Raw genomic sequence first — 15,436 nt, 5'->3', positions numbered from 1 at the left:
ACTGTTCTATATATCATGGAGTAATTTCAGAGCAGGTCATAGCCTGCTCTCCACAATTTTCCCGTATTTTATTTTAATAGCTTTGCAGTTGTGTTTTGCTTAAGTCAATTTGAGTTTATTTTTATATGTTAAAGATATACATGTACACACACTTTATTCAATTGGATACAGACTTTCTAAATACCTTTCATTGACTATTTTTTTTTTGTATTAGTGTTTGGTCAGTTATTTATTCAGGTCTTTCTGTTTTATAATTTACCCTTCAACTAAGAATAGCCTGCTATTTAATATAATGCTTAAAATTCATGTTTAATTTTTTTTGTTTAGAATATCTATTTGTGTTGTTTTTGAAAATGTGCTTTGTTATTAATTTCTGGTCTCTTGCATTTTCAATAAAACATGGACATATTTATTTTATCTTTTGTGTCTGATATGATTGGGCATCTAATTTATGCTTATGTTACCTTTTTTGTGTTTTGATTGTGAGTTAATATTCTTGGAGACTTAATATTTTGGAATATTTGATACCTTTGTTAAAGGCAGCTGTTGAATTACAGTTTTCATTTTTACATGAACATAATCTACCATTCAAAAATATTCAGGTTCATGATCTATGTAAGAATATTACAATAGTATATTTTCATTCTTTTCTTTTTTTAAAAAAAATATTTTTTAGTTGTTAATGTACCTTTGCTTTTATTTATTTATATGTGGTGCTGAGGATCAAACCCAGTGCCTCACACATGCTAGGCAAGCACTCTGCCACTGAACCACAAACCCAGTCCTATTTTCATTACTTCTAACCCACATATTTCATTTGTAACTTTTATCTTATATTTTACTCCTTCACCTACTGTATTCCACAATGTTGTTGTTTTTGTTTTAAACTGTTTTTTTGTTTTGTTTTATTGATAGTAGATTAGAGGAATTCTTTGTAAAGCGAGGCAAAACGTCAGAATTAGTTAAGACATATCAACTTGGAGGATAGAGTAAATTTTAACATGTACAGTTTGAAGAAAGAAAAATCACAAATAACCTATTTTTTTTAAAGTTACTAATGTAGAAATTTGGGAGAACAAGCTTGAAATTAAAAACAAAAAGTTAACCTAGGTATTTAATTAAAATATTCTAGGTCAACAGAAGACACAAATGGTACTTCAGTGAAAGGGGCATCTTTTAATAGTAGTCTCTGACTTATCCCACATCATAAAGAAGCCTGCTGGAATGCAAAATTTTTAGCCATCCTATATCCATGGGTGGATTCCCACAGCAAAAGGACTGTAGTAGTATGTATATTCTACACTCCAGATTTCTAGTTAATACCTCTCATGGCTCCCAAGTTCTCTTTCACACAGTTTTTCTGTAAGGTGGCAATCGAAAATGATACCAGGACCATGATGGTTCTCTCTGAGAGATGTATATCCAGAACATTATGGGGTGTACTCTTATCTTGCCCCCTTTATTTTAATGCCTTTTCCTTTTTGAACTTGAATTGCGTTTATGTAGTTATTGAAGGTTTTGATTTTAAAATAAAAAAAATTATAGGTTCTAGAACTATATAGATGCAAGGTAATGACTTGTTACATGTGTCTAATAACTGTGGTATTTTATTTCACCCTTAGGAATGCTGTCTCTGCAATTTGAGAGGGGGCGCTCTTAAGCAAACTAAGAATAATAAGTAAGTAATGTATTAATTTTGTTAAGTTTCATCATTTGTTTCTCCTTTCTAGAATCTCTGAATGACAGTTTGCCTTACCTCTTGTTGTATACATTGTTCCAAAGCTTTTGGGGTGTAGCTCTGCACAGGTTGTGGTTCTGTGCTTTAGACAGCTACTGGCAGCACTTTTGCCTCTGTAGAGTGAGAGTTTTCAAAGGTTTGCTTCTGCTGGTATGTGTTTGAAACAAAGAAGATTATCTCCTGTTTTACTAATAGAAGTTTTAAAATTAAGGTGGCTCACATTGTCCAGGTACCATTGTAATCCCTGTGTTTAATATGAACGGTGGAATATATCTGAAAATGGTGAAACAGTTATCTTTATTAAAGATAAAATCTTTAATTTATCTAAATTAAGTCAATTGTAGTTGTGGCATTAAAACAAAGCCATTTACTTTTTTTTTTTGGTACCAGTCATTGACTCAGGGGCACTCTACCACCGAGCCATGTCCCCAGCCCTATTTCATATTTTTATTTGGAGACAGAGTCTCACTGAGTTTCTTAGCACCTTGCTTTTGCTGAGGCTGGCTTTGAACTTGCAATCCTCCTATCTCAGCCTCCCAAGCTTCTGGGATTACAGGTGTATACCACCGCACCTGGCAAAGCCATTTACTTTTAATATGAGGCAAATTAACAAAAATGTACATGTATTAATTTGGAAAAGATACCAAGAATGTTGTACTAAGATGTAAGGGGAGAGTTGGAGAGCATGAAGAGTCTTGAAAGAGAGTCATGGGAACATAAAAAGATGGTAATCTGGTTTTTATGGCTGTTTTGAATTAATTTTATTTTTATTTTCATGACCTGATTTTAATATTGAAAATGGGGCATATTTTAGGGTCCTTTGGAATAGAATCATGTAGAAATGGTCTAAGCAGAAGTTACAAGCTTGGCACTTGAGGGCCAGATTCTACCCCAAAATAGGTTTTATTTTACCATACACAATTTTATCACTTTTATCAAAAGGTTGAAAAATTGAGAGACTTTTACATAAAAATCCAGATTTTTAAAATAGTAACTTGAAAAATGACAAGGTAATAATGTCTTGGGTTGTGAACTTGGCCTCAGTGTGGCAGGTGGTCCCCAGATCACTTTGATTTCCAAGTGTGTTTGTATTTGCTTACCTTCTGCCTGGCCCCATGGGCATTGGAGTTGAGACTCCTGGTATAATGCAGTGATGCAGTTAAGATAACCGTGTGCATGTGCACATGTTTCTGATTGCTTAAAAGGGAGAGGAAAGGCATTTATCATTCCTATGTTAATGAACTTTAGTCTAAGAAACTGTAGTTTTGCTTAATTTTGGATCATTTTTCATAATCCAAGTTGATATGATTGGCTGTATTTTAAAACGTCTTCACTAGTTTTTAGATGTTCCACAGGCTGTGCAGACTGTGAGGTGACTTAAGTGTTTCCTATAAAGACAGATATGATAAGAAGTTCTGTTTGTACCCTTGGGGTAAACTGTAGAATGCTATCTTTTATTTAAATGTTTAAGAATGCTCTGGTGGGAATGACACCTGCCCTCTCTTCCTGTGGTTTTGACAGACAGGATGGAGTCTGTTGTTTAAGTGAAATGAATATGCTTTGGCTTAAAAATAGGTTGATGGATTTGATAATGCTTTCAAGATTTCTTCAAACCTCAAAAGTCTTTATATTTATTTGGAGGTACAACATTTGTGAGACATATAATAGGAAAGTTGAAATTTCTCTGGACTAATTCAGATTGTGAAAGGAGATATTTGGTTTTTAGTAGGAGACCAAGGAATAAGTTTTTCCTAATCTCTAGGTTCCTTTGGTTATAGTAGGGTAGTCATAAGAAATAATTTAAAGACTGAATCAGTATTAATTCTTGATGAAAAATTGTACGGTTTGAATTTTGCTTCATGACATGTATTTTGTGAAAAAGTCACATTGAATAATATCGACCATTCTTTTGCCACATATTGGTTAGCTTAAGCACACATATTTTAGCATCAAATGAAACAGGAAACTTCCATTTTAGTATTTTATATATCAAGTGTAGAAAGTATGTATATTAACAGGGCTGAGTCCTTGGCCTTTAGCTAGTTCTTTACATCACAGTGTTGTGCTGTGTTGTACTCAACATATCTAGAGGTTTAACATGCAAAATTTGGATGGATTTAGGCTTTTGGCTTTCTTTCTCATCTGTGTGTTTCCCATCTATGAGACTGCCATCACCAGGTTGACGTATGAAGGTATGTGAGTTTAGGGAACTTTTGTTTATGTTTAATGTCTCCTCTCCTGTAGGTGGGCCCATGTCATGTGCGCCGTTGCGGTCCCAGAAGTTCGATTCACTAATGTCCCAGAAAGGACACAAATAGATGTAGGCAGAATACCTTTACAGAGGTTAAAATTGGTGAGTGGCAAAGCTTATTTTTTACCTCATAAATTAGTGTTAATTTCAAATTTTTATTTTTTCTTATAATGTACATTCCCCAGATAATATTTCTCCTAAGCTTCATTTTATTCTACCATAAATTTCCTTTAGCCTGAGTTTATCTATCCTTACAAACTATTTTCCTGTAATATTGTAAGTCTGCATAAATATCCTCAAAATCTGTTTGAAGCAAGGGAAAGGATCAATACATTTCCTGAATTAATGTGAACTTTCAAAATGGAGACTATCTAGTGAGATTATTAGGAATGGAGAGCATGGTCCAGCTTTGTTTAAATTGTTTAGTGTTTCTTTTGCCTTTCTCTGGTTTTTCTTGACTTAGCAAAATATATATAACCCAATTTCATCATCTCCTTATCAGGAAGAGATTTACCGAGAAATACAAAAGTCTTTATTATTACTAAAGGATTTTCTCAATCATGAATATCTACAAGTCACTTAATAAGCCAGACTTGCTTGTTATTTTCTGATCTATTCAGAAACTTTTATGGAAATCTGTCACTGGCTTCCCTTGTTAAGAGATTCTTCTTTATTCCTCCCACCCACAATTGAAAATATAGTTCTTTGATTTCTTTAACATTGAGGTAACTTTTTAGTTTTGCTCAATTGTAAGTCAGTAGATCATTAGTTTGGCCTTTATATTATGTGTTCAATGAGAACTTTCTCCTAAAGTTTAACTGCATGACTTAACATATGGTGATCTCAACATTCTAGAATTTCTTGAATCTTTGTTATTTTGATTTGAGTTCTTTCCACTGGAGAACATTTCAGTCCATATCAGTGAAACTCTTTTCCTGTCTGTCGCTTATTTTCTTACAACTCTCTTCCCCCAAGGGGAGCCAGGTAGTATACTGTCTCTTGGCCTGTCTCTTGGGATTTAGTCAGACAAGGGTAAGTGTACATTATTTCCCATCATAATTCCACTAAGGATTTTTACTTTAAGAGAAAATGTGTTGCACTTTCATAGAACTGGGGAATTGTGTTAGCTAATATGATTGATGGGATCAGGATGGTTAGGATGTGGCAGCTGAGGTTTTATAAACTAAGACAGAAATGCATGAACTGCTTCAATGGCTCTTTGACTATGTGTGAGAAAAACCTTATCCCCTGGTCAACAATTAACAACAACAATAAGTTGGATGTGGTGGCATAATCCTGTAATCCCAGCCATTTAGGAGACTGAGGCAGGAGATCACAAGTTTGAGGCCAGCCTCAGAAACTTAGCAAGGCCAAAGAATCTAGTGAGACTCTGTCCCCTAGATGAGGTGGGGCTCAGATTGTACCTAAGTGGTAGAGCCCTTGTCTTCAATCCCTAGTAGTCCACTACCCCTCCAAAAAAATAGACAAATAAAACATTTGAAAAAATTATAATTATAAAATAGGATACTCAAAAGAAGATTGGATTACCATATTAAAAATTTAATGTTTAGGGGGACAAATGTTAATGTCTAGTATTTTAGTTTTCTTCTGATTATAAAAGCAACATTTATTTGTAAAAATTCAAATATTACATTTTTAAAATCACCTTTGATTCTTTATCCTGAAGGCTTTCTCTGTTACTGTCGTGATATCCCTGACAACAAGTGTCATGGCTTTGAGGCAGCTGTTTAAGGGCTGCTTTAGTGATCCTTCATGATTTAATGTTACTCAGACCAGTTCCAAAATGCGTTTGAGAGAAGAGCTGGGATAGACATTCTGGCTTATTTTAAACTCATTCAGTTGTTATACCTAGACATCTGATGACTGCATCTGAAAATGATGAAGCTCATAGTTTTCTTTATAGTGTTGTCCTTCAACTCGGTTGTGCATGCCACTGATTCCTTTTTATTGATGCATATTACTTATACAGAATAGTGGGTTTCATTCTGGCATATTTGTACATGCATCTAATAAAATTTGATTAATTTTACTCCCTAATATTTCCCCCCTTTCCTCCTTTCCTTTTCTTCCTTCCTTCCCTGGTCCCCTTTCACTTATTTTTAAAAGAATGTTTCTATCCTTAAATGATTGACACCTCTAAAAGAATATGTCTTGATTGGATTTAAGGTTATCTAAATTCTAGTCTATTGACGATATAGAGCTATGTCCACAGACTTATGTAGATGTCTGTGGTGCATGTATTTACACGAAAAATGAGAGACTATTGACAAGATATTTTTTCTGTGTTTCATATAATTTTATATTCATGGAGATGTTTTTGTAATAGTATTTATCAAAATTATCACAGTGGATATCTTTAGTAAGATAGTATAATGGGAAAGAAACTTCATTTTGAAAAAAAGTTACTCCGAAATTGTGCAGTAGTTTGAGAGAGTACAGTGACCAGCAATCTGCACATTGTTTCATCAGGAATACTTAAGAATGAGGATCTTGGTGACAGGATCTGTTTCCCAGTTTTTACCAGATCCCATGGTTATCAAGACTTTGAAAAATAAATTTACACATGGTTACTTGTTTGAGTAGTAACACTATGCTCTGCCCTGTGCATAGTGTTAAAAGTGCACTTGCCTGACATTAGTATTTTTTTGAAGTTTAAGTGGTAATCTAACAGGAATGTGGTCAATAAGAAACCAGACAAGTAGTTTTTTGTGGTTTTTCATCCAGGCCAAAGTGAGCCCAGGCAAGTTGTTTTGCTATGCCTGTTGATTTAATATATGTGCCTGCTAGGGTTAGTTTCAACATTTTTTTCTGGAAATGTAGACATTATCCCTTTTCTGGACTCTAAACTGTTCATTCACATTTCTATTCGCATAGATAAGAATTATTTGTATGTCAGAATCAATTTATTTCACCAGTTATTACTTGTTGTGCCAAACAATATGTACGTTTTTTAATTGAGACATGATTTCTCTAGCATCTTTTGTTGTGGGCACTGTCATGTGTAGCATAGCATTCAAGCATCCTGTCCAAATAGGCACTGCTCCTGGGATGTCAGGTGACCCTCATTTGGGAATTCACTGATCTACAGGGAACACCCACACATGAAGAGAATAATTTCATTTTTGTTATTTTATAAATGGAGAACATCTTTTTTGATAGACTCAAATTGAACATTGAAAGGACAGAAATTCCTAAATTTTTAAGAATGTATACTATTTTTTGATGAATTGTTTGAATTTCTTATTTATCAATAAAGTAATAGTAGTTTGGTAACATGCATATTAACTACCTATAATTGAAAATTATATATAATCTATTTTAGCATTTTTCTTATAGAAATTGGACCACCAGGTGAATACTAATGAACTTTAACTGAATATTAAAATTCTGTGGTGTGGGTATACATACACATAGTAGCCACTGGATAGATATTTACAAAATGAATATAACGTAGCAAATGATTGTTTATGAATTGTGCGTCTGACTTAAAATGATTATGACTGGAGGGTTTTGGCTGTCTCACCTTTCCTCCTTTAAATTTAATGGAAGTGAATTCATATGCCTTGTGGCTGAAAGTTCTGATCTCGAAATCTGCGATCAATTGGGGATTGAACATTGAAGTGGACCAGTGGTCTTCCCAGAAGCAACTGCAGTATCCCCAAAGCAACTCGGAGTCTCTCCATAGTAACCACTAGGTGGTGGTGTTGCACCATATACTCAGCATGTTGCCCTTAAACTACTACTTGTTTTCTTTAGCGCCTCATCAGAGCTCTGCCCACACTTTCACTGTGTGTCTGTGTGTTGCACACTGTGGTGCTCTAGGTCAAAGGATAGCAAACAGGGCATTGAAAGTATTCCTTGGGATACATTCAAAGTACTGAATTCCAAATGGCAATATTTTAGCAATATTTTAGTTCAGGTTTTCATTTAGCCATATAAAAAGAACTTTCCCTTGGGGCAAATTAAGAGTTTTTCTGTAAAAGATGCAATGTTACTAAGAGTTACTAACTGCGTGCAAGAGGCTTAAAGAGTGGGCAAACATAAGTTTAAAATTTTAGTCTTCTGAACTATTAGAGCTATTTTAAAGATACTCATTAACAGTGTCTTTTTAGAATATGGAGTATTGGGATTTATGCAATAGTTTGCTAATAGACTACTGCATACTGTTGCATATATTTGCAGATGTGTTTTACTAATGCTGTTGTTGGCCTTTTATTTATTTAAAAGTTTAATCTACAGCTTAAAAAAAACAACTCCTGTAAAATTACTGGCACGGAAAGAATTTTGTGAGCATATGGGAAAGGATTTGTTTACTGAGCAGATTTTTCCCTTGTAGGTGTAATGACCAGTTTAAAAAAATGAGACATTGTGGGTGTTACCTGTTATCATATAATCAAATGGAAACGACAATGACCCTAGATTTATTTTCAAGACATTATTTTATTTCTGGGCTGATTTTAAATGTTTTTAAATGCTTTAATAATTCATTAAGTGTTTTTGAAGTAAAAAATTTACTTCAAAAGTATATTTTATTGTAGAAGTCTTCAGAGTTTGGACTAATTCCCTTTTCTTTGACCATTTTTCACTTTTTTGTGATTATTTCAGAGCTTTTTAAAGTAGTTTTGCTCCATTTCAGCATGCTGCTGATTAAACTAAAGCACCAGTGGCTAAAGGAGAATCTTTCTGTTGTGGGAGGAATAGCTGCATGTTACCCGAATGGGTTCAGAGCAGCCAGTCCAATAGGAAGAATCATTTTCTATGTTAGCTTCAGCATTCTTCTGGTTTTTCAGTGCAGATTTTGAATTACTTACTATTTTTCTTTCCTACACATTTAGGATGAATTCATTTGCTTCTGAATGACTTTTCCTTATGTGAAAAGTTATCTTTTGTCAAGCTTTTTCATTGGCAGTCTCTTATCTGTGTCCTGCTCTTGTCCTCTACTTAACCAGAAAAGAGCAGAACACTTGCATATTGCAGGACCAAGGATGAGAAAAGCACTGAGGACATTACATGTGCCCTTGTGTGTGTGGCTTAAGGATGTCTAGTCTAGGAAATTTTGAAGTCATAGGTGATTGTGCCTGAGGACAAAAAGAAAACAGTGGTCCTCAGATGCTGTATATTTTAGAATTTATAAAGACTCATCTCCTGTTCTTCTTGCCTTCTGCCCTATTTTCTCTACTATGTGATTGGTTTTCCATAACTATTACTGAATCTTTGGAAAAGGAGCAAAATTGTGCAAAAATGAAAACCGAGGGAAGAAAGGTAGAGAGAGATGAAATACCCATGAAGTTAGAGTGACTTGTTTTTGTCTTCATAGTAGAAAAAATACCTACAACAATGATAAGGAGCTGGGGATATGTAAGTTGGTAGAGTGCTTGCCTAGCATGTATAAGGCCCTGGGTTCAATCCCCAGCACCACAGGAGTGGGGGGAAGAAAAAGATATGGAATAATTAAAGTCTTGATTTTAGAGAGGGTAAATAATGTTGTCATAGTATGATCACACAGAAAGGAGATAACATGATCAGGAAGCAAATAATCATAAAAATATTTAGAGTTCACTATACAATCTGAGGGAAACTAGTAAAATAGTTTAAAAAAAGCATGGATTTCTGGTATTTGTTGTATCCATTCATGAATGTTTATTCCATGCATTGACCACTTTTTCAGATTAATTATAAGAACTGTGAGTATTTTGTAAATAAAAAGCAAAGCAGGTGTGTGGCTTGTAAGAAATCTTGGAAAGCTGTTGAGAACCCTTAATACAAATATTAGTTTTAAGCACTATTTCTAGTTGGAAGTTTTCTAATATGAATGTTGTAAGAATATTTAAATATTAAATTGTATGCATAGGTGCAGATGATATTTATTTTGATTATTCCCATTGCATTAAAAACTTGGCATTGTTCATTGAACAGGAATATATCAATTCTCTTAGTGGCATAGCACAGTGTCTTTAGTTTCTTTATCTTTAGATATTTCTAAGACTTTTACATTTGAATCCTATTTCTGCAGTCAGATAGAGAAGAAGGATGAATTTTGGAATAGTTGAAGTTGCCCCTGGGAATTCGAGGACCTCCAGTTCCTATTTGACAAGTGAACCCAGCCAGGCACAAGTGTTCTCTGAGTGAAGAACATTATTTTGAAAAGGAATTTACACTGCAATGATGACTGAGCTACAAGCCGTTCAGTATCTGGCTGAGACCATACTATTCTTCTTAGAAGCCTCTATACACTTTAAAATTTGTACCTGAAGGCAAATAATAGTGAACCTGAAAGCCAAAGATTATAGTTTTGAAAGGTACATCAATTCTGAAAATAGAGTGGTTTCACTGTGGTATTCCATCTGAAGAGTTGAATCAAGGGGAAAAATATACAATCAACCTTCCTATTTCTTAGAGGAAGGCACATGTGCTATTTCGAACTGACTCATGTTATCAGATATACTGAATACTAAAAATAGAACCACTGAGGGAAGGATGGGGCTTGCCTCTCCTGCTGAATGATCACTTGCAGTTCTATTTAGTTAATGCTCCAGCAGTGTTAGTGGGCAACTTCACTGTCTTTCTAAAGGAATCTGTTGTATTTAACGGGGCCTCCGTTGATACATTTTGGGAAATATAAAGACATATTGATTATCTTTCATCACATTTAAAGAAAAAAATAATAGCATTTTAAAAGGCAAAAGAAAAAAAGTCATCATAATCCACATGAAATGATGTACAGTTTTGTTCACATGTTCAGTTATGAAGACAAAAAAAATTATGTAAAAAAATAAACATTGACAATAATCAGCAAATTTGTTGTTTTAAACTCAGAAGAAGAAGATATTATAGATGATGTGATGATGGTTTGGGCTGTGGGGTTCTATTATCGAATAAGTCTAGTAAAAAATTTTCCAATATTATTGAAGTAATTTACTTCAAGATTTCAATGTACAGGTCTCCAACATTGTAAGGTTTTTAAATATGTGTAGTTATTTTTTAAAAAAGCATATTAGTGACTGTATAGTACTTAACTGTCAGAATGATTTGCTACAGGGACTAGATCCTATTGCAAACTGTCAAATTTGTATATTGCTGTAATACCAAACCATAAAATCTTTTGAGTAAAATGGAAAATGTCAGATGGGCATGACTACAAATAATATACTTTTTGAAGGCTATAGATGTCTGTAGGAGAAAATGTGTAAATTCATGAAATGTTTGTTATCTTGTTAGTATGGATTTTCCTTTATCTTTGAGAGGAAAACTGCAAGGCAAAAGGAAATTGATTTGAGCCTTTAAATTTTTAGTTTTGAACTAATTTTTCCTGAGGGCTAATTGAAAAAACATTATTAGATAGATAAGTAGAATAATTCAAATAATTCCTGATTAAAGAATATTGTGAGAGAGTAGTATTTTTTAGCTTGCATTGCAGAATGTTCCATTTTTGCTGATCTTGTCTGTGTGACTAGTGATTACTGACAGATCTGTTAATTGAGTTAGTAAGCTGGGGTCTGGGTTGCAGAGTCAGAGGTGACCCCTTTCACTCCAACACTGACTGGGTCAATACCAACAAACTGAGGCAGCTATTAAGATGGCACTAACAATCCACTGAGTTTTGCTTTGTCAACAATGATTGAAAGGAGAGACAGTATAGTTTTGGAAAAGTACAATCATTATTAGTGTTTAGCGGATTCATTATTTTTTATTTTGCTGGGAGTAGGAGGCTCAAGGATTATAATCTTTTTTCAATATTTTAGTCTAAATTAGGTTGTTTGTCCCTAGAAGGCTTTAAAAAAACAACAAAAATTTTATTAAATGCTGAGTAATTTCTGGTTTTGTAATTAATTTAACATGAGTGACTGTGGTATATTTTAGGGAAGATCATACAATTCAGTGATATCCTTGTCTAAATTAGCTGGTTACATACAGGTATCATCAGTTTTACCAGCTGCCAATTGCTTCTATTGATCTCAGTATCAAACTTTCTCTGCATTTATCTGTATTGGCTGTTAGATCATGCAGTTATTAGAAGTCTCTGTTGAGTTTGAGTGTGTGGGATGTGGTTAATAACGTTTGAGTCCTGCATCTTCCACTTTGGCAACCTTGACCATGGAGATCTGCCTTCTTAAATCTCATCTGGGGTTGTTGAGAGGATGAAATGAATAAGGGAAAGACCTGGCTGATAGTTTTCATTCAGTGCGAGTTAGCAGTATTAACTATTATCAGATTACATTATTTTTTACCCCTTATTTTTCTAATTTTGGTAAGAACTTAACTACATTAAACTACCTTTGGGTAGTTTGCAAACTATAGGAATTTTCTTTTGAATAGATATTGTGCTGCTGGGTTTCTGTTCTCGTGACTAAAAGGCTCAGGGGTCACTCTAGTTGAACTGGGCTAATTGGTCTGCACAAAAAAACCACAGAAGAGACACAAATACCTTTTTCTTTAGGGTTCCTGTGACAGTTCCTCGGACCTTAAGGGTCCACAGGGGGAGAGAGAGAGAGAGAGAGAGAGAGAGAGAGAGAGAGAGCGAGCGCGAGAGCGAGCATGTGATGACCCCTTTTATTGAGGAGACGCTATTCAAATGAGGCAAGGGGTCAGGTTTCAGCGGGCTGAGTCTATCTTCATGATGTCCACTGTCAGCAGGTTGACTGACATCTGGGTAGGCCACAACCAACGGCGCACAGTAAGAGAAGGGGACACACAAGTTACTTCCATGGAAGATTCTACCCTAAACAGGGCAAGGAGTTATATTACAAAGGAACAGGGGAGCGTAGCTCCACCCATGGGCTGTAAGGAAGACTTGCTCAGGCAGGAAGACATAGTCACTCCTCAAACCCTAGAAGAGCGGGGAAGTCTAGCAACATGGGTGCCTGACACCACAACTCAATTCATGGGCGAGGTTGGTCTCCAACATTGTGCCATTAAATGGAAATGTTCTGTCATCTTCCTGGGAGCATGGCATAAAGTGTTTTTTCTACAGATATCTGAAATCTGTTACCTTTCTCTGCAGGTATTGCTATAAACTATAAGATAAATAGGTTGCTGTTCCCTAAAACAGGAGTCTAAAACAATGTAGCCATTGTTTCATTTTGAGTATGATCATTATGGTTGGTAAGTAATCTTGTTCAACATAGTTCTGCTGAACACTGATCTGTGGTCTTGCTTCTATGAGCTTGCAAAATGCAGTGGGGAGTCTTAAGTGGTTTAGGCGTGGGAATGATTGGCCCATGAGAACTGTAGACCATCTGGGGTGGTTGTGACCCATCTGGGAATGGGTCACGAGAAGCATATGCTAGGGTGCTAGAATTCTGCTACTCCTAGATTTGTAGCTGTGTAGCAGAGTGCTCTCAGTTTACAGGGTTGAGGTATGTGATGTTCAGTTTCTGTTATGAGTAGGGGGTGGCGAACAACTACTTTCTATGGATGCCATTTTGGTTAGTGATCTTATTAAATCTTTAGCTCCATGTACTTTCTGAAGTGTAGGAGTCAAGTAAGACAATGTCAGCTCTAGAAGTTTCATTTATGTTCTTAGAACAAATGAAATGAAATGAATTTGCAAAAAAAACCCCAAAATCTTCTAGAAAGTACAAAGTATGATTTGTAAAAAGATGAACAAGAAGGGAAGTTCAGAGTTCTTGTGAAAGATAAATGTGTCCTACAATCAAGAACATCATAACCTAAATAAATAAAGAAAGGTATTGTGTCCATCTACAACTAAAATATATATTAAAAATATACAATTAATATCATATTCATGAAAAATGCATTTATTCCAGAATTTCTTAGTTTTTTAAGAGAGAGACAGAGAGTTTTTTTTTAAATATTTATTTTTTTAGTTCTCGGTGGACACAACATCTTTTATTTTATTTTTATGTGGTGCTGAGGTTCGAACCCAGCGCCCTGCACATGCCAGGCAAGCGTGCTACCGCTTGAGCCACATCCCCAGCCCCAGAATTTCTTAGTCTTAATGGCAGTTTTATTTTAATATCTTCTTTTTTAGAAAACTACTGTTTTTTTTTTTTCCATTAGGATAAAATTTTAAATGTGGATTTTTTTTTCTATTGGAAATATAAAATATATCCTGTTTTTTTCTTAAAAACTAAAATATTTTACTTTAAATAAATCAAAAAAGTAAGTGAATAAATTGATCATGTTTCATTTCAGGAAATTGCTTAAGGTTAATTAAAACTTAAAAAAAAATTTAAATTGTGTTGCTCACAATTCCTTTGAAAAAGTCATCAATTTTTAAACATTTATTTGCTTTGGACAAAGCAAAAAAAATTGTTGTGAAATATTTTTACTAAATAGCAGACATTTTTCAAAAAAAGAATCATGACATACTGGCAAAGGTGTAATTTTAATAGACTAATGAGCTTTCTGACCAGAGCAGACTGAGCCTCATCTGATTTTTACAGTGATGAATTGACTGTGTCAAAATTTGCAATCTAGTCTGGTGAAATATTTTACTATGAAAGTTTAATTCTCATTTTTTATTTATGAAAGCAGTGGTAGTGTCAGAGCAGCTCATAACATGCTGGCCATTTGCTATGATTTATTTTAATGAGTGTCACTTGTTGATGTGTTCAGTGATTGTTGACCCAAATTTAATTCTAAAAACTCTAAGTACTAAAAAATATACTATGTCAGCCACTGTAGTTTTGGGTGGGGGGAAACATCAAAACCAAAAACAAAACCTCACATCACACACACACACACACACACACACCAAACCAAATAAAACAAAATCTGAATAGTGTTCTACAAATGTTTTCAGTTGTCTTTTTCTGGCTTTTGTGATATCATGACTTTTTACTTGACCACTGTTACTGAGGACCAATGGTGGGATAACAACTTTTCTTATTGGGGAATCTATCTACATGATTTCTATCACAAAAGTTATATTTGAAATATAATAAGATAATTTTCATCAGGTGGGGATTCTAGCTTGTCATCTCTTCCTTTTTTCTTTTTACTACTGGGAATTGAAGTCAGGGCCTCTTAACCACTGAACCACATCCTTAACCATTTTTTTATTTTTCATTTTGAGACAGAGTCTCCATAAGTTGCTTAGGGGCTTATGAAGTTGCTGATTTTGAACTTGTGATCCTCCTGCTTAGCCACTGGTGAGCTTGTCATCTTTGTAATGGTTTTGAGGGAAATTATGTATTAAAGAGTCTTTCTCTTATTCAGCTATCAGTCTTTTATTCAGTAACCACTTACTGTAGTATTTGATGTTCAGTTCCAAGGGGCATGAGATGCACAGGTTTACATGCCAGAAAGATTTAGATTTAGAACTACTATAGATGTTGTTTGTTCTTTTGGTGGGTTTGGAAACACAAAAGGAGAGATGAACCAGGCCTTATTTGAAGGCATTTCTTTACATGGAGAAATTAGCATGTCTGTTTCCTAACATCAGGAAAATTATACAGTATGAA

General features: G+C 34.6%; 1 protein-coding gene across 8 annotated transcripts in view; it reads left to right on the top strand.

Annotated features, from left to right (window-relative positions):
• The window catches only part of KDM4C (lysine demethylase 4C), a 401,867-nt gene that overhangs the window by 281,800 nt on the left and 104,631 nt on the right, over positions 1–15,436 (top strand). For 6 of the 8 annotated variants that reach the window (XM_081282627.1, XM_081282630.1, XM_081282628.1 and 3 more), the window contains 2 exons: positions 1,623–1,678; positions 3,983–4,091. In XM_081282627.1, coding sequence (XP_081138753.1) covers positions 1,623–1,678; positions 3,983–4,091 — 165 coding nt within the window. The remainder of the gene's footprint in view (positions 1–1,622; positions 1,679–3,982; positions 4,092–15,436) is intronic. The other 2 variants (XR_014020688.1, XR_014020689.1) reach the window with 1 other exon arrangement.

This window comes from Spermophilus citellus, assembly GCF_964194105.1.
Source record: "Spermophilus citellus genome assembly, chromosome: 2".
Classification (NCBI taxonomy): domain Eukaryota; kingdom Metazoa; phylum Chordata; class Mammalia; order Rodentia; family Sciuridae; genus Spermophilus; species Spermophilus citellus.
The sequence above is the reverse complement of the archived record's forward strand: the minus strand, read 5'-3'. Positions and strand labels throughout refer to the sequence as shown.